Source organism: Lutzomyia longipalpis, chromosome 3 (genome assembly GCF_024334085.1).
Source record: "Lutzomyia longipalpis isolate SR_M1_2022 chromosome 3, ASM2433408v1".
Classification (NCBI taxonomy): Eukaryota; Metazoa; Arthropoda; class Insecta; order Diptera; family Psychodidae; genus Lutzomyia; species Lutzomyia longipalpis.
The window spans coordinates 13,501,745-13,525,825 of record NC_074709.1 but is presented as its reverse complement, the minus strand read 5'-3'; the positions used below and the strand labels follow the sequence as shown (position 1 = coordinate 13,525,825).

The 24,081-nt window shown below is 36.3% G+C and overlaps 6 protein-coding genes across 7 annotated transcripts in view; 3 read left to right on the top strand and 3 right to left on the bottom strand.

Annotated features, from left to right (window-relative positions):
• LOC129793201 (uncharacterized) overlaps positions 1-8,775 on the top strand; it is a 29,487-nt gene extending 20,712 nt beyond the window's left edge. Inside the window, exons 3-4 of the mRNA XM_055833017.1 lie at positions 1,739-2,657; positions 3,952-8,775. Coding sequence (XP_055688992.1) covers positions 1,739-2,657; positions 3,952-4,118 — 1,086 coding nt within the window. The 3' untranslated portion in view covers positions 4,119-8,775. The remainder of the gene's footprint in view (positions 1-1,738; positions 2,658-3,951) is intronic.
• The window catches only part of LOC129793173 (uncharacterized), a 1,136,769-nt gene that overhangs the window by 715,732 nt on the left and 396,956 nt on the right, over positions 1-24,081 (bottom strand). The gene's annotated exons all lie outside the window — the stretch shown is intronic.
• On the bottom strand, positions 8,764-10,365 carry LOC129791512 (thymidylate kinase). Its single transcript, XM_055829669.1, has 4 exons — positions 10,336-10,365; positions 9,950-10,166; positions 9,475-9,841; positions 8,764-9,028 (listed from the first exon to the last, which is right to left on the bottom strand). The coding sequence occupies exons 1-4, from the start codon at positions 10,363-10,365 to the stop codon at positions 8,848-8,850; spliced, it is 795 nt and encodes a 264-aa protein (XP_055685644.1). The 3' UTR covers positions 8,764-8,847.
• LOC129793230 (uncharacterized) lies at positions 10,194-14,024 on the top strand. The gene is made up of 3 exons (XM_055833058.1): positions 10,194-10,553; positions 12,263-12,390; positions 12,453-14,024. The coding sequence occupies exons 1-3, from the start codon at positions 10,511-10,513 to the stop codon at positions 13,014-13,016; spliced, it is 735 nt and encodes a 244-aa protein (XP_055689033.1). The 5' UTR covers positions 10,194-10,510; the 3' UTR covers positions 13,017-14,024.
• On the bottom strand, positions 13,396-17,023 carry LOC129793210 (2-oxoisovalerate dehydrogenase subunit beta, mitochondrial). Its single transcript, XM_055833028.1, has 3 exons — positions 16,916-17,023; positions 15,951-16,826; positions 13,396-13,817 (listed from the first exon to the last, which is right to left on the bottom strand). Exons 2-3 carry the CDS (start codon positions 16,824-16,826, stop codon positions 13,590-13,592), a joined length of 1,104 nt encoding a protein of 367 aa, XP_055689003.1. The 5' UTR covers positions 16,916-17,023; the 3' UTR covers positions 13,396-13,589.
• Positions 17,126-24,081, top strand: part of LOC129793150 (GDP-mannose 4,6 dehydratase) — a 32,546-nt gene continuing 25,590 nt past the window's right edge. The window contains exons 1-3 of one of the 2 annotated variants that reach the window (XM_055832852.1): positions 17,126-17,288; positions 17,355-17,790; positions 18,168-19,095. In XM_055832852.1, the coding sequence (XP_055688827.1) occupies positions 17,229-17,288; positions 17,355-17,790; positions 18,168-18,748 (1,077 nt within the window). In that variant the 5' untranslated portion in view covers positions 17,126-17,228 and the 3' untranslated portion in view covers positions 18,749-19,095. Of the gene's footprint in view, positions 17,289-17,354; positions 17,791-18,167; positions 19,096-24,081 lie in introns of those variants that run through there. The other variant, XM_055832851.1, reaches the window with a different exon arrangement.

Genomic DNA, 24,081 nt, shown 5'->3' with positions numbered 1-24,081 from the left:
CATTACATTCTTTAAGCTTTCATTCAAACTTTGTTAACATTACTCTGGGAATTATTGCTCATTTGTAGCAATTTTAATTTATCTTCACTACATTTATCACAAAAAGTTACTTCTCCCTTTTTCTTCTCCTTCGCTGAAGTTCAAAAAACTACCCATAAATTAATTTATGAGGGGAGATTAATTTGAAGGAAAAAATAAAGAAAAGCTTTTTTTTACTTTAAAGACATTCATTACTATTTTAACTTCAATTTAATTTATCTTAGCATAAATCAGATTAACAAGGTGTGTGGTAAGATAATATCATTGGCATCATCACTATTACCATTTAGTTTCAGCCATAAATAATTTCTAAACATTTTTGTACTTTAGCTTGAAAAGGATCAGATTATTATACTCAAAAAAAAAGGATTAAACGATCCTTTAAAATTTTTCGCTTTGAAGATAATTCCATTACACTTCACTTAATTAAATACTTTCACCTTTAGCTTATTCCTCACAATGTGTTTCGAGTAGAAAAAGCTGGGGGGAAAGCAACTCCATCTGTATTGGGTGTATTCGTCCACCCCCCGCTCGGGAAAATCGGATTTTGCATGGAAATTTAATTTTGGCAGTGAGCAAAAAGCGAGACAAACTGCCTTTCATTCCTTGTGCAGTGGATGACCGAGTTGGTTGACTAATTTAAATATTCACCATCTGGCCGAGACATCGTGTTTCGGTGTTGGTGGTAGTGCCTCAAACGCATTAAATTTATGGACTAAAGAAAACTCCCCTTTTTGGGTTCACCGCCCTCCCCCACATTCGGTGAGTCTCTTTTGACTTTCACACACCCAAGGGTTTGATAAATTCCCTGCATTCATTTGGGTTGTTGTGCCTCTCTGTACTGTATGAGTGTTGAATTGAGATGCTCATTTGTTGTGAATTTAATTAACATGCTGAAAGTTCCTACATAGAAATCAATGCTGCGCTCAATGGGATGGGGATTCCTGACCATGTTCAACTATTAAAAATTTCCAGGAAAATCCCCGTTCAACTTGTTTATCCCCGTGTTTATTCTTCATGCCTTCGTCAAAAAAAAGATTATGATGCAGGGAGGGTTGAAAGGAGAAAAATTTTCTCGTCCCATGACCCCCTTTCCATGAAAGTTTGCTGTACAAGATAATTCCATTCTCGTCCATAAAACTCGACGCTGTGTAAAGGCTCAAAGAGTTGAATCAGCAGACATCAAGGGGGTTTATCAGTTACAAAATTCCAAACACCAAAATGTCGAAAATGCCCAAAATGTAGCATTGAAAATTCTATAGATACGCCTTGTAGTTAATAGATTTTCATTAAACTACGGTCTTTGCTTTCCAATATATGTATATAGTAAATGGAATGAGCTTAATTAAATGATTGAGAGTCATGTTGTGTCTATTCGGATACTCATCCGATTATGAATCAATTTCAACACATCGTTCGTCTCTTGCTTTGATGATTTGAATCATCTTCTTACCCAATCTTACCCATGTTTCCCACATATTGCTGTAAGTGATGTCTCTATACAAAGAGATCTCTCGGGCAATTTGATTGCAGACTTTAGGGCTTTCAAATGAATTAATCAAATTCAAGAAAAAAGCTTCTTTTAAAGGTTATGTTAAACTAAAAGATGGCGTCTTTGGCGTGCTTTAGGAATTATAATTTCGCCATTTTTATTTTGAACAGTAGTAATAAAAATTACGTTTTCATATTTTTTTTTTAGATTTCAAGACAAGACCCATGCGAGGTTTGCATCTGTGTGGACGGAGAAATATTCTGCTGGTGGAAGCAATGCCCCACGGAAACGACAACGACGGAAAATACGACGAGTCGACTGCCACAGACAAAAAAACCCCGAAAGAATCCTAAGTTCCCGCCCAAAAAGGCAACAAATTACCCCAAAAAGAAAATTCTCTCCTTCCCACAGAATCTTCCTGTCCACCTATCTGAGTTGGATCTTCTCAATGAGTCCGATGGCACAAATATCACCCAAACAACGCCTTGGAGATCATCCACAACACCTCTACCACCAACAACAACCCCCTTCATGGTGGTTACGCAGAGCTCCACGGATAGCTCCATCAGCACCACACAGTCCGGGAGTATAAATCATGCACGGGATCCAACGGAAGCATCAGTAGATCCAGCACCACGTGGGAATGTCTACTTCGAGAAGACAATCGTAAATCGCAATGGGGTATTCATTGAGAATATCCGAAAGATCACAGATGTTGTCAATAGAACCCTTGCCCCGGAACCCGTAGAACCCGATGAGGAGGAACACAATCAAGCTAGAAAAATTTCCCTCGAAGACGATGCTCTGGCTAAGCACTACATAATCACATCATCAGGACGCATAGAAAACAACCCAGATAGTGTTCTAGCTAGTGAGAGTGTTGTTGCGCAATTCAGAAATAACTTTGGTGGTCAGAATTTATCAACGACAACAGTTGAACCATTGAGATCATCAACAGGAGCTCCTGTAGTGGACTGGGAGGCAACAACAGTGACGGAAACTACAGTTGAATCAACCACGCACAATACAGCAACATCAACAGTATCCACAGTTGACTACACGACGACACAACCAACAACGCAGACATCAACAGAAGCACCTGCATCGCGAAAATGCATCGTAATGGGTGAGTTTACATCTATTTTATGTTTTCTATGTTGATTTTTTGTTTGAAAAGGATTTTTTATGGATCGTGTGGGTATCCAATATAACGAATCAGACAAAGAATAGATTATTGATCCCACCGCTGCCACCATTTGTCGATATTTTTCTCTTTATAAATTTTTGATGATATTAAGGATTCCTGTTTCGAAATGCATAATAAGCACACAAATTGAACAATAAGGACAACAAAATAATTAATTAAAAACAAAACGAAAAAAAAATTAGACCAAGGGATTGGTGATCCCACCGCTGCCACCATTTGTTGGAGAAAAAATTATTCGATATTTTAAAGCAAAATAGAGGAAAAAATTACTTTTTTTTAGATTTTTTTACAGAAATGGTTAGCCTATTGACTTAATGAACTATCAGATGTCGGGTTCAATTGGTTTAATTTAAACTATATACGTTGAAATTGATTTGCTAACAACACTGAATGGTTCAGGCAGTTTATTCTTTTAAAGCGATATTCTCACCACCCATTGACAATTTTGCAGCAAAAAAGCAACGCAACTCCTGCTGCTGCAAAATCGATTAAATTATTTTATTAAAATAAAATTTTTCCAGTAAAACCTCCGGGAATTTAATTTGCTGTACCCACCAAACCCCATCGACCATTAAATGTTTTTCTGGTTGTGATTAAATGCGCCATCCGTGAAATAAAAAAAAAATATTGAGGGTTTTTGTTGTGAAATTTGTACAATAGAGCTCGTCTGCATGACTGATAAAAATATGCCATATCCATCGCGGGATGCACATAATATAAAATTTAGCTCTGAAAATTAAGGGGGAATAAAAAGCCGCCACCCTCCTGCTCTGGCCAAAAATTTAATGGGCATTCTAAAGTTATGCAAAATCAGTTGCGGGCGGGGGTGGCTAATGATGATAATGGGAGGGTAATTAAGTGATAGCACAAATGCAATATTATATATGGAATATAAAATATTGAAATGAATTTTAGCCCACAGGCACTCCGCGAGGGGGGCACAGTTCAAGCGATTACAGTAAATTCATGTCCTAATTTAGAGACATGGGGGCACAATGAATTAAAATTATTAAAATAACATGCAATATTTGCTTCAAAATCCACGCGCGGTAGTGTTTTGAATTTAATAACACGTGTTGTTATAAAATTCTGGTGCATTCATAAACTTCAGCGTAATTTAGTCATTGAACCCCGCGTGTAATTATGATGAATACTTTCCGGATATTATGATTTTTATGTTTGTTTAAAAAAAATCATTCATTTCTTGTTGCAGGACAATCGTATGAAGTGGGTACGGTACTGCCACAGGAAACAGGAAATTGTCTGCAATGTGTCTGTATTGCCGGAGCTACAAGTGAGGACGCACCGAGGGTTACGTGCAGCCCTCACAATTGTCCGCCTCTTATTCTTCCCGATCTCTTCGATACAACGGGCTACTGAAGACCCCCAATGCGAATTTCCCATCCGCACTAAAATTCGAGTAAAAAGGTCTCTCGCGGACTCATTGGGTTACTTCTCAAATCAACTGCAACGACGGTTGCAAATTTTAAGCAAAACGTTGCAATGCAAGAAGAAAAAACAAGAAAAGCAAGAAAATTTTTAAAATATTTTCTCCTACTTAATTAAACTAAACTATCTTATCTTAATTCTAAATTCAATCTTGAAATTTTTATTTCCTGAATTTTATAATTTTCTTACTCCAATTTCGATATTTCCGTTCAAACTAAAAGTTAGCTGTGTTTCTTTCAGACACAGCTTTTGTGTACCGAGCAAAATCGAAAGTCGTCAGATCGGGCTCAAACTTGGGATGAGCACGAATTAGGGTCCCCACATTCCAAAAAACGTATGCGCCAAAATTTTTTTTTCCGGCCGGCCGTCCGGCCGTCCGTCCGTCCGGCCGTCCGGCCGGATCATAAACTTAAATTGCAAGAGAACGGTGATAGATAGAGACTTGCGGTAAACGGCAAAGTTTAAATATCGACCTGAAGAAATCCGATTATGATGTCAAATTTTACCCCCCACCCCTCCGTCCGCCATTTTGAATAACCTCAAAATATTGTTTTCGCTATATCTCAGCCGCTATTATAGCTAGAGGGCTGAAATTTTGATATGTTGTAGGGGCCATCAAGAGCTTTCCAACGATATCTCATTTTCGAAAATCGGTCAAGCCGTTTAGTCAATATGGCTGCCACAATTTTTCATCGAAAATCGACCATAACTCGAAAACGACTTGACCGATTTTGATCAACCCGGGGTCAAATGAAAGATCTCAACAAACCCTACAACTCTCTAGAACATCCGAAGTTTCAAAAGTGACCGCTAGAGGGCCAAAAATTGAAAACAAAATTTTCGATTAGTTTTCGATGAATATATCGAAAACGCCATTATCGATTTGCTTCATTTTTTGATATGTTATAGCTGACCATATTATCTAGCTCCATGCCAAAAATGAAGAAAATCTATGTCTCCGTTCTCGAGATATAGCCTTCCAAAGTTGGCATGTCATATCTCGGGTTCTACAAGTCCGATTTTGATCAACTCAAGTGCAAATGAAAGGTTTCGTGAAGCCCTACAAATGTCTAGAACATTGCAAGTTCGAGAAATGACCGCGAGAGGCGCTAAAGTCAAAATCAAAATTTTCGAAAATTTCGAACTCGAATATTTCGAAAATGCCATTATCGATTTACTTCGTATTTTTATATATTATAGTTGAGGTTAAGACCTTTCCAACGATAGCTCAAACTCGAAAATCTATGGAGCCATTCCCGAGATATGGCATTTTAAAGATTTCTTGGGGGATGACTTTTCAACTTTTCCCGATTTTGCATGTATTTAAACAAATTCGCGATCTAGTTTGCTCTCACAAAATTGGTACACTGAAAGAAACACAGCTCTCGTAAGCTTGGTCAGCTTACCCGTACATTTTTATATTTACTTAAAGTCAGAGGTTGTATTTTGATATTACCTCACTAAATTAGCAAAGTTTTAAGTATTGAAAAAAGAAATCCAACATATAAACAAGATAAAACATAAAAACTTTCTCGACATTTCCTCTAAAGTTTTTTAATTGGCATTTGAATGTTCTTTCAAACATTTTCATTTAAGATTTTTTTTAAAATAAAACTACATATTATATAGAAAAGTTCTTCCGACAAATTGGAGGGTTTCACTTTTTTTTAAAGAAAGTTTCTCGTTTTTTTATTTAAAAGTAATGAAGAAATAAATAAGGAAAAGATGAACAATTTGTTGCAAAATCATTGCTTATTTCTCCTTTCTTTTCATAGCAAATTACCTTCTTCACCTGACCTTTTGAAGATCAACATTGTTATGCATGAAAAGAAAAATATTTCGCGGACCATCTCTTTAGCAAACATCAAATTTTCTCTTCCTTTTTTTCTTTCCCTTCTGTCCTTTTGTCGGCTTTTCGTGACGAGAAAGCGAAAGATGCGAAAATATTGTTGAATAAATTCAATTACTCGCCCTGAGGGAATTTTTGCAGAAAAGAGGAATGTAAAAAAGGAACTTGAAAGAGGATTTCAAAGTTTGCATTCTGCACATTTTTGTGTCATTTGTATTGATAAAACTTTCTGCATTTTTTTTAATATAGTTTAATTAATTTTTCAATGTTCCGCCTCATAAATTTGTAGTGCAAACATCAATAGCTTTCGAATGTTTTATTTTAATCCCATATATGTATGTTTATACATTAATTCACAAACTACATTTAGTCAGAGAGTCTTTGTTATTACCTCAAACCCAACAGTTGAACCACTATCAGAATAAAACCATCCATAACTACATATTTATTTTGAATAATAAATAATCAAATATATTGAGATTTTTCTATGGTTCATCATGCAAATTTGAATGATTTAATGTGACGATGAATTCACATAGAGACACCATATAGAGACCTCAAAACTTGAATTGTAATTTATATTCAACATTGTAGTTGATTTTTATTTGAACTTTAATTAAATATTAATTTTGTACCTGCAAATATATATATTTAATTTTATCACTTTCAATGTAAATGAATTTCGTGGTAAATTAAATGCCAATATTTTTTTATATTATGTCTCTTTATTTACCTTTAGATAGGAATTTATTTAAAATGAAATTGCTTTTGGAATTGTTTTCTATATTTTATTTTCATTAAATAATTCATGGTGGGAACAATTTGAACAAAATTACACTGAAAAAAAAACTTTTCAAAGTTATGGGAACAAACAAATAAAAAAGTGGAGTGGAAAAAAATCAATATGAGATTTGAACTTATGTTTGGAGCATTGAGAAGCGAATGCGTTAACCATTCTGCTACGTTTAAAAGAAGAAATAGCATGAGGGGCTTAAAAGTTATAAAAAAAAAATCATACAAGATTTTAAGTAAACGTCAAAATATCACATTCACAGAACAAATTGGTATGAGAGAATTAAATAATATAAAAATAAACGAAAATTAATATTTCAAAAATTGTTAACAAATTAATCTGAAAAGTTGGCTTTATGTTGAGAGATTTCAAAACAATTTTTTTAATTAAAAAAAAAACAGCAGAATAAATGCTTTTTATAGAGACTTCAATATGCGAGGAATTACACATTAATTTCATTATCTGAAAATCAAATTATCCTACCCATTGAATACGGCAACACAGGACTTTTAAGCGCAATATTTTGCAGTGAATTAATTTTTACTGCCACAGACATGGAATTAAAGCGGAAGCTCTGACGAATGAGATTAAAGCCAATTTAACTCCATTTTTTTATGCATTTTGTTGATAAAAAAACAGCAGCAGTTTTATTTTAATTGATGCAGGATGCATTCGAGAGGAAAAAAATCTGTTTTAATAATATATTTTGTGTATTAATTAAATGCTAATTGGGATAATATGTTGCTTTCATTGCATCCTTTTGGCTCATTTCATTTTTTTTAAATAAAAATGTTAGTCTGTTGGAAATTGTTTAATTTTATAATTAAAAGAGAAAAGTTCGAGAGAATAAAAAAAAATAATTTCTTCATTTTCTTGAATTTCCAAAAAAATAAATTGTAAAAGAATAAAATCTGCGGATGGGAAGACTTAAAGAAAAATCAAGTTTGAAAAAAAAAAATTAAAAAGGAAATTCGCTGAAAATCAAGATGAGAACCCCGTGGTGGTTAAAAGAAAATCAAAAGATGGGCGAGATTTTTATCTCCATAAGAGCATGGATAAAAGAGTTTCACAGCTGTGTAATTAAGGCAAAAGAAGAAAATCCCTCAAAAACAAAGAAAAAAAATTTATCTCTATATATTCCCTTTTCATTGCAAAAAAAAAAAAGAAAAGTTTCTTACAAAATAGACGAAAAGATGTTAGAAAATAGCTGACCACATATACACAAAAAAGAAAATTCTCGCTATATTTAAAAAAGAAGAAAAAAATAAAACTTTTTCGAAGAATAAATCAATGTATCTAACCAAATTAGAAAGATTTAGAAATTGATATACAACCTTACTATATTTTTAACTAATAGTACATAATCCCCAAAAGAAAAAAAATGATGAAAAAAAGGAGCTGAAAACTAATTAATCATTTTAGAAACGTATAATAAAAAAAAGTATTTATTAGCGGAGATTGATGAAGATAATCTTGTATTTAAGGTAGAATTTATAAATGTGATTAATGAAAAAAAAAATAGAAAAATAGCGAAAATATCGTAAGAAAACATTTCAAAAGAAAAAAAATGAGAAACTATCGGTGACTGTGGATTTATTTAGTGGACTTTTATTGAACTTTCTATAACCCCGCAAAAAAGCATGGGACCCCCCACATATCGACGGAATTCTATTCCTTCTCCCTCGCTCCGCCCCCACCCTCGACAAAACCTCCTGTTTCTCTATCAACCCCTTTCTTATAGCCAATTCCCCCCATCCAAGGGGGATGGAAAATTGATTACAATGCATATTCAAACCTGTTAGGTAGATAATTTTGAATATTTGACCAAGAAAAAATGAGCAGATAAAGTGAAAAAAAAATATTATATTGTTGCATTTAAAGTGATGGAAAATGAAAAAAAAAACTTTTTGAGATGAAAATATATAAAGTGAAAGTGTATTACTCAATCCCATTTATTTCTCAGTCAGACAACATAATTCACAATTTATCTTATAGAGAAAATTCATTTTAGATGGTGCTCATGTCCAGAGATGTTCCAGTGGTTTGCCACCTACCTTCCGGATGACTTCTAGGCTATTATTGTAGAGAACATCAAGGAGTGCTTCCTGTGTTTGATCAGCATCGATTTCCAGCCAGTAGTCTTCCTTCAGGAGTTCGTAGATCTTTATGACTTCCTGCTGCATTTGTTTCTTCTCGTACCTATTGGGGATAGGCAGTGTAAGTCATTGTAGGTTTTCCCTTTTCTCTGTAACCGTTTCAGGTCCATTGGGTCATACGCTGACCCAAAGGCTCGATTTTGAAAATGTTTATGTATAGTTATTTTATGAATATTTAATCCAAATTAGTACAGAACTATGTCTTTACAATCCATGATCATTTTATGACCACAAAAGAACATCCCCAAGGATTCACAGGATCAGGAAGGACGAAAAAGCGAAAAATTTAAGTTGAGATTTTATGCTAAAAATGTCTTATTTGATCTCAAAGGAACCCCCAAAAATTATTTTAGTTCAATCAGCTGTCTAGATTGATCGCGGACCTGAAAGGGTTAATGTGTACGATGCAGCTTTTACCGTTATATTTTACTTTGCATTTATATTTATATGCTTTATATATATTTTGTTAAGACAGAAGCTTTGATTTACCTCTCCCCGCCAAATCCACCACGTTGCATAATCTTCTCAATGGGCAGGGTGAGCAGGAAAACAAGATCAGGCTTTGTGAGTCCCTCTTCGGGGGCTTTACACCACTGCAGTGACATCCCCTTGGCTACACTGAATGCTACCCCTGAGTAGGAGTAACGATCACAGATTAGCGTTGTCCCCTTCATGAGACTCTCCTCAATGGAATTCTTTGCTTCCCATCTGTTTGTGCTGAACAGCAAGTGAATGCCCTCATCTGTCAGGGGCTTCTTCTGCCTTAGGTATTCATCAATTAACTTCCCACATTCTGTATCTCTATCTGGGAATTTTATCAATTTGGCATCAACTCCATTCTTCTGCAACTTATCCACTGTGTGAAAGAAATCCCACAAAATTGTTCAAAAAGCAATAATTTGTTAAGTTTATGAAATACTTTTAGAACCCATATGATTGAGGTTATGTTTACAAAGACTATCACCTAATTTCTGAGATTGCGTACTCTTTCCAGATCTATCGCATCCCTCAAGTACTATAAATGCCCCACGGGTGTGCATGGTTAATTTTTTATGGAAAAATGTTGCAAAATTGCGGAGGAATGATAATTTTTGAGCCACTTTCTTGCTTTTTATGTTGACAAACACGGCACAACAGGAGAAAAATGGCGCGAAGACTTTTCGAACTCCATCTTCGTGCCGCTTTCGCGATTTCTCGGAAACCCAATCGGCATTTCGAAATAAAAGCGTCAAAGTTTGACATTTTCCACAGTGGGCACGACGAAAAGATAAACAAAAACAGTGAGAAAATCGCATGATAAAAAGTTCAAAAGCATCAAATAACGTTGCTTATCAGTGCTCAATTGAATACTCCACCGCATAGACTAGGAGATTTAACCATCCCGCCGAAGGAAGTAAAGAGATTTTGTGTTTTTTTGTCTTTTCAAATGATTTCTCAGTGTTGAAAGAAAAATTCCTCATCAAGGAAATTCTTTGTCCAGGAAAATATTTTTTTTTATGGAAATGACAAACTTCCGCCGTGGAAAATGAAGGCGATTGAAGCAAAAATTGTACTTCTAGGTGCCCAAGGTAAGTTTCCACCCCAAATTCTTTTTAATTACCCAAGTTTTTTTTGCCAAAAATCCGGAATTCGTGACTTGGTTTGCGGGAGCAAAGGAACAAGTTGGCTGATAAGATCGGCTACCTACCCTATGTTAATCCCCAGATTGAGGAAAGGCTTTGCATTATTTACTCTCTTCTTTCTGCGTACGCCCCGCGCCAAATATCGTGATCGCTTATCGCGAGTCATTTGATTTATATCGCGCACTCTTCACAGCAGAGAAGTGAAGGGAATTCCATTGGTGTCGCATTTCTTAGCACCTTCCTGCCACTTTGTCACTGGGGCCAGGGATCAGATGACACGCGCTACGGACCAAGAATTTTACTTATTTGTTACAAAAGAATTCAGGGCACATATAGGGGAACCCTGGCTAACCACACATAACAATCAGAGTCATCAGAGTTAGTTTTTGTGCTTTTTGTGGTCAGACAGAATGAGTCAAGATCAACAAGAATCCGATTGCATGTTGTTTATTTTCTCTCACAAAGCCCACCCGGAAAATACTGAGAGATCAGCAAAATATCATGAGAAGGGTTTTGAATGAAATTAGAGTGGAGAGACACTGTCGAAATATTCCACTGTTTACTAGCTAGCTTAGCGTGACCTGAATAATTTGTTGGTTTTTTGGGAGATTTTTCTCGAGATTTCCTACAGAAATAAATAAAATCTTTTGGTTTTTCGTGCTTAAAATAATTATAGTTTCAATCAAATTAAATTTGTTTAGATTGCAGTTTGAAGCTTTTTAAAACTCTGTACGAAGCTTCACGATGATATACCGAAGACATTTCGTGATTGCGATTCAGCTTGCTTTGGTTAAGCGTCTCCGATTGCTTTTAAGACGGTTTTAACATTAATAATTTTTATTTACTCCGCTATAATTGAAGGAATATGAAATTGAATTAAAATTGAAGAAATATCTTTAATTTTTAATTCTTATAATATAAATTATTGATAAATAAAACACATAGAACAAGAATTTGTACAAGAAAACATAGAGATCAGAAAAATTTTCAAAATGGTGGATTGCAATGCTTTCAGACTGAAGAATTAGAACTTTTCCGAGCAAATACGCTCGACTCACTTTCTCAGGATTTTCTTTAGAACAAATTCAAAAACTTTGAGTTACAATTTACTAAAAATAATAAAGTTTTCCACAAAATCTGTTTATCTATCTATTTCTAAGTAGAAATCTGATTTTTCAATTTGTTTTAGTGACTTAGAACTTTTCTTTTAAATGTCCTTAAAAAATATTTGAAGAAAACTTTTGAAAGAATAAATTTAGGGACTTAAAAGAAAATTTCAAAAATATTAAACTCACATATTTTCTTTTAAAATCCATTAAATCGCAAAGTTTATGAGGCATTTAGAGAAAAAATGAAAAAAATATGTTATCGCCTATGGAAAATAAAATTATACAATTTCATAACGATAGAGTGAACACTACTGAATTCTTCCATTGAATGCAAAATTGATTGAGAAACTCCACACGTTGCAAATGACTTGAAAGTCATATTAAATCACCAGCTGCATAACTCTTTAGTCACTCTACTATCAATTTACACCGAAGATAAGTCTCTGAATTCTTAGAAATTAAAACAAAAAATCGGGAATCGATCAAATCGATGCGAATTTAGTGATAAGAATTTTTATTCTTTTTTTTTCCTTATTATTATTAAAGGAGTCGGTAAGACGAGCCTAGTGGTGAAATACATATCAAATGTCTACTCAAAAGACGTGGGACCAACAATTGGAGCCACCTTCTTTAATTGTCGAATTAATTTGGAAGATATCAAAGTGAAAATGCAGGCAAGTTCATTGAGAGATTCTCTCAGGAATTTTTTTTTCTAATAAAAAAAGTTTCTCGATAGATTTGGGATACTGCAGGACAGGAGCGTTTCCGCTCGATGGCACCTCTCTACTATCGAGGTGCCAATGCAGCTCTCCTTGTCTTTGATCTCACCAATTATGCCTCCTTTGGGGCCGTCAAAACGTGGGTGTCGGAGTTGCAGCGCAACGTACAAGAGCCCATGGTTCTTACGCTTGTTGGCAGTAAATCTGATCTCGAGAAGGAACGTGCTGTGGCCAGAGAGGAAGCCGCAGTGTATGCCACCTCAATTGGGGGTAATTATTTTGAGACGTCCGCCGTGACGACGCAGGGTTTTCACTGCATCGAACGGGTTTTCACGCAAACAGCCCTGGGGCTCGTGCGATTGTCCCAGGAGGCAAAGACACAGATTCGGCACTATGAGAGCACAGACTCCCTGCCAAGTATCACGGCCTCGGTGACCCCGACAGACCTTGGGGGTGGTGTGAGCCTCGCCATTGAATCAGACGGCGTAGCATGCGAAACAGGGCGCGTAGAGAATGTGGCTTTTAGCATTGACCACATTGCTCATGGGAATGAGGCAAAAACTGGCTGCTGCTGGTTTTAGTAAGCCAGGCTTTTCTGTAAGCCTCCGCTCCCACAGGAAATTGCATCCTGAACCAAATGAGAAGAAAGCAAAAAAAAACTCCAAACTTTGTGATAAAAAATGAACTTCTAGTGCGAGAAATGAGGCTTTCAGTGTGTTTGTGTGTTGTGTTTAAAAATGCGAAGATGCTTAACGAAAGCTGTGATTCCCATTTAATCTGCCTCTGTGAAATTTATCCAAAAAAAAATATTCCCAACCAAGATTTGAACCAAGAACATTCACCTGATTAATCTAGAACGCTGTCAATTGACACAATTACCTAGTTTTTTTTAAATTGGTAATGATTAATTTGTTTTTTAAAAAATTTCTGACAATTTCTCATTTACAATTGTTTTATAAAAAAAAAAATTGTTGAATACGACACACGCCAATAGACATGCCACAGTGCCACAGAAAGACAGTTTTTTTAATAGAAAAAAAAATCTGTGAATTCTTTATTCTTTACATAAAGACTCCACACACCTACAACAAAGTCAACGATAAGAACGTGAAACAAAAATAAATGCATCAGTTACCATTTGGGGCGCTTGTGCTTCAGTATTCAATGGCTTTGCGAATGGCATCGAGGCACCTATGCTTGTCCGGAAGGTAGAAGGGCTCAAAGACATGCGGGAAGGGTGTATCCCATCCTGTAACACGCTGCACTGGAGCCTCCAAATGCAGGAAGCACTCCTCTTGAATTGCAGCTGCAATTTCAGCACCAAATCCACACGTGAGTGGAGCCTCGTGGGCAATCACAGCTCGTCCTGTCTTCTTAACGGACTATACAACGAGGAAATGAATAAGGGGAAAAAGAAGAAGAAAAAAGCAATTTTAGCATCATCTCTGTGTTCCTTCATAATGCATTTATCATTATCCCCCGTTGTCTAATTTAATTGCACGATTATGCATTTTTATCTCACATTGTGTACAAAAAGAAAGAAAAAGGTTTATTTTCATCAATAAAATTCAGAGCTGAGGATTGAGGAATTTTGTGAGGCTTTGTGGTTTTTTTCTGGCGGATTTCTTGGAGTATTATTTGACGCGTGGGCGACACCAAAATGCGTCCTTGGAGGCAATGAGAATGAGGAAAAGTATTCTGAGTCAAATGGGGAATTTTGTGGGATTTTTTTCCTCCCAGAATGCGATCTTTGTAGTTCATATAATTTGATATTACATCACAATGTATGGGGGGAAAAGATGCTGAATCATATTGGAATATATATAGTACTAAGCCGAGGAAAATTGTGGCGGCTAAGAATTTTTAACACTTGGAGGATCGAAGTTTCTAACCTCAAAAGTTTGACCTTTATTTTCTTTTGTAAGAAAATATTTTTCCAAGTTTTCTTTCGACGATGTTAAATAATGGAACTTCCCTACACGCAGATGTAGAAATTATCATGATATTTTTAAGAGATTTTATTCTGTGACGATTTAAAAAATGTCGGATTGGTCACTTTGGCCAGCAAAATCCTCCAAGGGTTAAGATTGTCTCTAAGGGATTTTTGGAACATCCCTTTCAACACCCGGTTGATCTTTGATTCCATTTAGGGGTCAAAATTATTAAAAAGAAAACTTATAAATTGGTTTGTAAGCGACGTGGGATCAACGTTGAAAATTGAGTTGGAAAAATCAAACTCGCCGGTAGCGTCGCGTAGAGGAATTTGTGTCTAGCTAAACACGAATTTTCCCAAGCTTTCGGCAGGATTCAGCCTGTCTTCCTCAAGGGGTAAATTACGTTATAAACAAGCTAAACTCCGTCAATAAAATTTACATCTGGTTTCTTTGTTTTGTTCCCAAGTTGACACGGGAAACGCGGAGACTCTAGTTCACATGCCCCTCGGCTCCTCCAGATGTAAATTTTATTTACGGAGTTTAGCTTGTTTATAACGTAATTTACCCTCTGAGGGAGGCAAGCTGAATCCTGCCGAAAGCTTGGGAAAATTCATGTTTAGCTAGACACAAATTCCTCTACGCGACGCTACCGGCGAGTTTGGTTTTTCCAACTCAATTTTCAACGAAACTTATAAAATTTCTAAATTAAAAATAACAAAAATCAATAAATTATTTACGTTAAATTTAATAAAAAAAAAACAAAACGGCAAAGGTTTGAATTAAAAAAAAAAGGTGGCCGCTTTTTTCTGTCACAACTTAGATCGTTTATATCTCTTCTTGACTTTCAAGAACGAGAAAAATTTTAGCGGCTACGCTTATATATTTTTAAAGATCGTTTGAAAGGAAATTTTAACAGAATCATTTATCGTTTTTGATGCTTTAGGATAAATCCTTCTGAATTGCGTCAGCCAAGGGACGGTAGGTCAACCCAAACACATCCTTTCAATTTTAGGGGCCAGAGCTTTCGACGCTACTGTGCGTCTTCGCCAAGAAAAGTCAGTTACAGTACAGTGAAAGAAAATCAAAGAAAAAAGAGAATCCCCCTACATGAAAATCAGCAAGATCATTCAATTCAGACGTTTGACGATTCCCAAACAAAGACACAATTGACCACTGAGGAAGACGCACAGTAGCGTCGAAAGCTCTGGCCCCTAAAATTGAAAGGATGTGTTTGGGTTGACCTACCGTCCCTTGGCTGACGCAATTCGGAAGGATTTATCCTAAAGCATCAAAAACATTAAATTTCCGTCAGTATCAACCCGAGAATCATTTATCAGAAAAATTTTAAAAATCTCACTCAGAAAGGAAACTGTAGAAAGTTCCAAGTCACATTTTAAAAAAAATCAAAAATATTTAAGTTAAAATTAAAAATAAATTATAAAAGAAAACATCGATGGCTTAAAAAATTGACGCCGCCGCTGTTTTCTATTACAACTTAGGTCGCTTAGATCGCTTAGATTATCTCTTCTTGAGGTAATTCTCGAGCAGATAAGAAATCGGATATTGCGTTAGATTACTCACATTGCAGATTGTTTCCTTGTCCCAGGGTAGGATTGAGACCAAATCAATCACCTCACAATTCACACCGAGTTGCTTCTTTGCCATGTCAGCCACTTCCGTCATTACGTGGATCTGTGTACCCCAGGCAATCAATGTCACGTCATTCCCCTTCCGCAGTACGTCTGCCTTCCCAATGGGAGACTCAAAGTAGGCATCCGGAACTTCCTCCACTGATGCGCGATAGAGAGTTTTTGGTTCCAACACAATGCATGGATCCTTGTCGGCAATACTGGCCAGCAGCAATCCCTTTGCCTTGATGGGACCACGGGGGACGACAATTTTTAGCCCTGGGGTATGTGCAAAGTATGCCTCAGGACTCTGGCTGTGGTAGAGAGCTCCATGTCCAACAGCTCCGCATGGAGCACGAATTGTGAGGGAGCCGCAATTGAAGAGATTCCCGCTTCGGTAGCGATTCTTGGCCGCCTCATTGACAATCTGATCAAATGCCGGGAACATGTAGTCGGCAAATTGGAGTTCAGCAATTGCCGTAGCACCCACATTGGCCACACCAATGGCAAATCCGGCAATTCCCTGCTCACACAATGGCGTATTGAACACCCTGCCCTTGCCGTATTTCTTCTGCAATCCCATTGAGCACCTAAACACCCCACCAAAGGCCACATCCTCACCAAAAACCAACGCCGTTGCGTCTCTATCCATCGCCTGATCCAGAGCATTGTTAATTGCCGTGAACATGTTCATCTTTGTCTTGGGCCCTTCGACATTTGGTGCCTTTGCGTCGGGAGTGTAGACAAAGTGAGAGCTCTGACGAGCAGGGATACTCAGAAGACCCCACAGCTGTCGCCCTGAGGATTCAATAGCCCGTGTGAGCATCATCTGGAAGCAAAATTGCAGATTACGTAACATCCTCCTCACTGGCCAGAAAAGCTTCCCAAAAAGCTTTTTCTCGTACTTCAAAAACTTACTCTGATTGTTGAGATGAGAAAGAAAAGGAAATTAAAGGATTTTCTATGGTTTTCTCGGAGGAAAACAACTAAAAATTGCAAAAGAAAAATGCAATAAGAAAACACGAAGCGTGTTTGATTAGAGAAATTGATAACACGCGAACAGCTGATTCAATTTTGCCGCTAGAGGCGCTGATGGTCTTGTTTACATTTCAAAGAAAAAACAATTAATCGAGTGGGGCGGGAAAAAAGCGGAAATTGGGGCAAATTTCGAGGGAATAAATAGGTGATCCACGTCGTCAGGTACACAAGAGAACACCCAAAAGTGAGAACAATGGCTGAAGCAAGTGGTGATGTGAGAAAAGTTGCTCTTATTAGTGGAATTACTGGGCAGGTATGGAGAGAATGGAGGCCTTTGGGAGGTTTTTTTCGGGGATTTGATGATGTTCTTCCATTCCAGGATGGTTCGTATTTGGCTGAATTCCTCTTGGAACGTGGATATGCAGTTCACGGCATCATCCGGCGTGCTAGTACCTTCAATACGGGAAGAATTGAGCATCTCTACACGAACCCACAGGAGCACACAGGTGGGCGGATGAAGCTGCACTATGGAGATATGACGGATAGCAGTAGTTTGGTGAAGATTATCCAGCAAGTGCGCCCCACGGAGATCTACAATCTTGCAGCACAATCCCACGTGAAGGTATCATTCGATCTCTCCGAATATACCGCTGAAGTGGACGCCGTTGGGACTCTTCGACTTCTCGATGCCATCCGGACGGTGGGACTGGAGAAGGATGTCAAATTCTATCAGGCGTCTACATCAGAACTCTATGGGAAAGTCCTGGAAACACCACAGACGGAGAAAACTCCATTCTACCCAAGATCTCCATACGGTAAGTTCCGGACAAATATTTTTTTCTTGCCACGACAGCGATAAGTCTCTGATAAGAGAAAAAAATAATGGCGTGGAAGCCACTTGATCTTCTCTCAATTTAAAAATTTATTGCGCTCTCTGAAAGCTCTAAAAGTACTTAAAAAATTTCACCAGAGAAGAGGCAAAAGCCCCCAATAAATTGTCTGCTGTGAAACGCTTAGTCAGCTTATTGAGCAATTAATTCATAAAATTAATTTAAAAAAAAATCTCTAGAGCTCTTGGGGAACAAAGGAAACTGCTTAAACAGTATTTGTGGGTTTATTGAGTGAATTTGGGGTATCTTTAGGTTGCTTTTTGTTGCCTCAAAAGGGCTTGAAAATTGTGAAATTTTTCCAGCCTGCGCAAAGATGTACGGCTTTTGGATTGTGGTGAACTACCGTGAGGCCTACGAGATGTTTGCCTGTAATGGGATCCTCTTCAATCATGAATCCCCACGACGTGGGGAGAATTTTGTCACGCGCAAAATTACCAGATCAGTGGCGAAGATCTCCCTGGGGCAGATGGAGTGCTTTGAGCTGGGAAATCTCGATTCACGCCGTGATTGGGGTCATGCCAAGGACTACGTGGAAGCTATGTGGCTCATGCTGCAGGGCAGCACTCCGCAGGACTACGTCATCGCGACGGGAGAGACCAGGAGTGTGCGGGAATTCGTCGAGGCTGCCTTTGCGTACATCGGACGGAAGATTGAATGGCGTGGCAGTGGCCTCGAGGAGGTTGGCGTGGAGAAGGATACACAGATTGTACGTGTACGGATCAATGCCAAATACTTCCGTCCTACAGAAGTGGATCTCCTCCAGGGAGATGCTTCCAAGGCGAATACAGAACTGGGATGGAAGCCACGTGTGACGTTCCAGGAACTCGTTAAGGATATGATGGAATCAGATATTGAGCTAATGCGGAAGAATCCCATCGCATAGACAGACACACATTCCGCATAATTCTTCTCGCCACTCTCACGCAAAAATCTTCACCTCATGTGATTAATTTCTCATACACCGGCTGAGATAAGTGAGAAATTAAGGCAATTGCCGTGCAATTACAGTGTCAAAAAATATGTAAAGATTGCAAAATATTTCTAAATACAATGTGGAGGGAGATTACGTGGCGCCCATTGCGCAATATAGCAATCTTATCGGATAAAATTGTGTTTCATGAGAAAGAGTTTTTGTGTATCATTCCTGAAAGGGATATTTTATATACCTAACATTCAATAAAATGTAATGATTTATTTTTTAAAAGAATAAAATGAACTTCAGATAATTAATTCGGGAGTTTTCTTAAAAGAATTTGGAAGTTTGGAATAGATTCTAATACAAATCTTTTCTTTTCTTTCCTTACAATTTGTTAGTTATAAGATTTTTGGTATTCTTGGAAAAATCCTATAAGATTTTGACATTATATTTCATTTTTTAAACAGGTTTCTGAAAGAAATTTACTTTTCCAAGGCTCTTTAAAAACTTTAGTTCTTTGTGGCTGTTTATGGAACAACGAATTCTTTGTTTTTCTTTTAACGACAATAGAACGATTTAAAACTATACATCTGTCAAAATCTTACAATAAGTTTTTAAGTTGTTAAAAAAGAAAAGAAAAGATTTTTATCAGAATCTACCACTTTCTTTATTTTGCTGTATTTTTTATGTTCTTGAATAAAACAGACTAAAAGATTTTTTTATTAGAAAGAGTTTATTCACTCTTGATCTTATTATGTGCCTATTTTACGGTACATGAACAAAATCTTACAGAATGCTAAAAGAATGTTCAAGACAAACTTCTAATTTCTTTTAAATTATTTCATCTTAGAAATTAGAAAAAAATATTTAAAAATACAACAAAACCACGCCCCTTTGAATTTTACTTTCTCACTAAATGCGTAAAGCATATGCGTCTAATTCAATTAGGCTTATTGCAGAGAAGCATATGCTTCAGTACGCTGATCACAACAAATATTAAATTATTCACTTCTTACGACTGCAGAGAAATTCAAAGAAAAAAAGAATTCAATTTTCCTTCATCCCTTAGGCAAGAAGAAAAACTAAATTCTGAGTTCTTTTTTTTTATTGAAATGGTTTCTTTTCTTATCCTCTCCCGCATTAAATCTTTCAAATATTTTCAAGAAAACTAAAAACCTTTAAAATGTTTTCTACCAATTCTGCCAGGTCTGCAGAGTGAATGCACTTTTGATATAATCTTTGCAAAATATGATCAACCACAAGAGAGTTTCCCTTTCAAATAATCTCTCTGCTCACTGACCTCTTTTTTCGCACGCCTTCCGGACCTCAACGCCAACGCTGAGAGTTCCAAAAAAGCTTTTTCATCTTCCGGAGACATTCTCTGGCTCTTATTTTTTGCTTCCCCAATCGAATCAATTGGTTTTTACTGAGATGGCTTTAAACCCTGCGCGCGCGTGTATTTAAGGTGGGGAAAAATGTGTATAAAATGTGTGTTTTATGAGTATTTGGGCCACGATGTCTGAACATTTCTTTTTTTGTGTGTAAGCTGTTCAGGAAAAAAAATCCAATGTCTACAATTTGTATTGTCTTCATCTCTGTTTGCCAATTCACTCTCCATCATTTTCTTGGTGGAGTGGCGCGCGGAATGCAGCAATGATCGGTATTGTTTTGGCGGAATTGAAGAGAAGAAATCTCTCGTGGAAATTGTTGGTGGAAATCCCATATTATAGTATATAAAGAGGAAAGTTTATTAATAGGAAGAGTGTCTCTCCATTAGTTTATTCTTTTAAGCTTGATGAGGTACATTTGTTGATTATTGGGATTCGGAGTGTGATTATAGAATTTTTTTGCTTAAGACGACTCAATATTTTGCATTAAATATGCTCAAGTTTTACTCGGAATAAATTAAAGAAAAATAGTCTATTTTTCTTAAATCACATTTCATTTCCAAGCCGACATTTTCTTTCTATTTATTTTTATTTTTTAGAAATCTACAAATTAAAAGCATAAAAATCGCTCAATTAGAGTGCAAAGACTGCACTGAATTCTCATAAAAAAATAAGAAAAACAACACAAAGTGAAGGAGTGCCAATTTGGCAGGGAATATTCAAACTCATGATGAGAACTAAGTCAATAAGAAGCACCTTCAGAGGTGCAAAAAAATGTCAAGTGAGAGTTTTTCTTCATTTTTTTTCTTACAATAAAATCGCGCGGGAGTTCCGTGGAAGGCGGAACAAGAGAAAAAAAAAAAAGAAAAAGAAATTGATGAATAGGCAAATCGTAGAGGTAATTCTCTTTGCCGCATAGATGATAATTGGGCTCTATCAATGTCACGACTGCAATTGGTAAGTTTTTTCACGCGCAACTGCTTATTTACACTTTCATTTTGTTTGGTATTTTTGCCTGCCCACCAGAATTGATTTTTTTCTCTCAGACGCGATATTGTCGCAAAAAACGCGCATTTTTTCGCGCTTTAAACGCCCAAAACGGCGCGAGATTGCGGTCAGTGGACAGATGAGGAGAATTCAAAAAATTCGTGCTGCCAAAACACATTTTTTATCAATTAAAAATTAAGAGAGAGAGAGAAAAATGAAGAAATAGCGCAATTGACATGGGAGGTTCGTTGCTTATGAGACGCATTGAAGTCTTTCGTTTCCATTTTGGTTGTTATTATTTCTTCACTGAAAAACGAACTGTTGGAGCTGTTAAATTTCTGCGTGGCGTATTGATTTCATTTTTGAATTTTGCAAAAATAAATTTGCCAAAGAGGTGGAATGAATTTAACATCTACGCGCATTTATTTTATGAAGAAATATTCATGCAATTCCTCCTCTTGCATATCAATTTCAATCCACTTTTTTGTGCAAAACCCCATTTGTCATGGTAAAAGAAAAGTAATTTTAACTGTGATTACTTCTTTTTCAATCCCGCCAATTGCGCTGTAAAATGATTCTTCGATGTACAAGAAATTTGCAAGAAAACTCTAAAAGCACGCAAACCACGAAAAAAGATTAATACATCGTCTTTTAATATTTTATTGCTTTACCAGCACTTCTATAGTACAAAAAAAATCACGCAGCTTCCTCGACTTTTCTTTCATATCTTTTCCATCCTATTTATCTCTCTTATGTACAAAAATTTCTTCCATGTGAAAAGTGATTAAATCGTAAGTGAATTTTCAATGCTTTAAGCCGGTCATAATTGATTTCTGTGCTTTTTCTCGCATAAGATATTGTTTTATTGCGTTTGTTTTTTTTTTCTTCACTACAGCCCCATCACAAATCAATGCTGTGAGAAATCATAAAGAGACTTGCCCATTTTGTTGTAAAATTTTTACAGAGGATTTTGCAAAGAAAAAAAGAATTCATTGAGAAATGTTTTGTGGAAATTCGATTAGCTTATATTGATTTGTTTTCAAATGATTGGGGGGGAAATATCTCTATTACTACAATGGCAATTTATTGGTGTTTTTTCTAGTTTTTCAATTCTTTTTTTTATTTCGTTGGCATGTAGGGCAAGAAAGCAATGCCCACAAAAAAATCAATATAGCTCTAAAAGGAGTTTATTCATCGTTATTTGTGCTACAATAAAATTTTTAGAATTGAAAAACTAAAATTCCAGAATAGTTGAAAAAAAAATGAATTCAATGATTTATTTGTAAAACCAAAAAAAAGGTCTTGTCGATGTTGGATATATCATTACAAAATCAAAATGATAGCCCCCTTTGTGCGCGGGTTTTGTTGAATTTCAAAGGCACGCTTCTAATGATAAATTGTGTTGATCTAAAATTGGTCAATTATTGTCTAAAGATAAAAAATGATCATCTGAATGGTAATAAAAGTCTCGCACCTTCTCTCTTTGCTCTTTGTATGGTTAATATCTCGATTTAAATATAAAAGTGCTCTGCATAAACTTTTTGGTATGAAGCACATTTTTTGCCCCCTGGGCATCCCACCAGCTATGCAACGAAAAATTGAATTCTCGACACACCCAGAAATAAGCTGCCCAGCTCGCTGCCGCACAAATAAAATCTTGGGCACTTTCTCCACCTTCGAGGACGGGTTTTTGGACTCTCTCCACTTCACTTTTATTTCGCGATATTTTTCCCTTTTGCATCAGTACCTTGACACTGTCTGGGGGCCACTTATAATAATAAAAAAAAGAGAGAAATAATGTATTTTATGCGCTTTTTGGCAACCTGCTTGCCACTGACCTTAAGATTGTGGAGGTATATGTATACCTCTCTTGCTGAATCACCTACTTCGTGCCAAATGCCCGCGCAAGCTCATGGTCAGCAAAATATTATCATTTTTTTCCCCGCAGACGATGCGTTTTTTCTTCTCAAAGAAAGTTTAGTAAAGAAAAAAAAACAATAAGAAATAAATTGAAAAAAATCCTCTTTGGGTGATTTTTGAGTCTTTTCACTATACTGCTGCATTCCTCAGTTGCACAAAAGGTGCAAAGGCAAAATCTCAAACATCAGGGTTTGGTGGACAATTTTAAATTTATAGCTGGTAATAAATTAATCACGCAACATCGGATTATGCTCTTCAAATCGATAAATGTGCGGTGATTTTTAGCTTCATCTCTTTATAGTCGCTAAAATAGCTTCATTTCTCGCCACATTCTTCCGACCAATCCTTCCGAGTTACAAAACATGTTACGATTTCGATTGATTTAAAATAATTTTATTCATATTTTTCCCACATTTCGCCGCAAAAGATCTCGTGCCGAAAAACTTGCGCAACGTATATATTGAAAATTTCTTTTCATTTGCATATCGCGCGGCTTTTTATTATGGAGACGTTTTTTTATGTGTGTGAAGTGTTGATTTTAGAGTCCTCCCGCGGGGGTAAAAAAGTCACAAAATGTGCATTAATTTTATTACTTATTAACCACAAGAGATAATTTATTGAAGATCTCCAATGTGGTTTGATTTTTCTTTGATTAGAAAAGTCTAAGGTTTAAAAAAAAAGTATTGAGGATGTGGTGGATCACAAGAAAGAGCTTTCGAACGATAAAGAATATTAGCTGGAGGAGAAATCGTTCAAAGCCAAACATTTCAAAAGATTTTCGCTCTAAAAGAAATTAATGAATTTTCCCTATATAAATGAAAATCTTTATGAATCAACGGAAAACCTTTTGTTGGTATTTTGCATGAATTTTGCAAGTTTGTAATTTTAGCATAATTATTCTCATTGAATTTAAACTCATTAAAGACATTTTATCTATAGAAATTGTTGCAGCAATAGAAGAAGTAATTTACAACTGCTCTCCTTTCAAAAAAAAACTTCTTCATT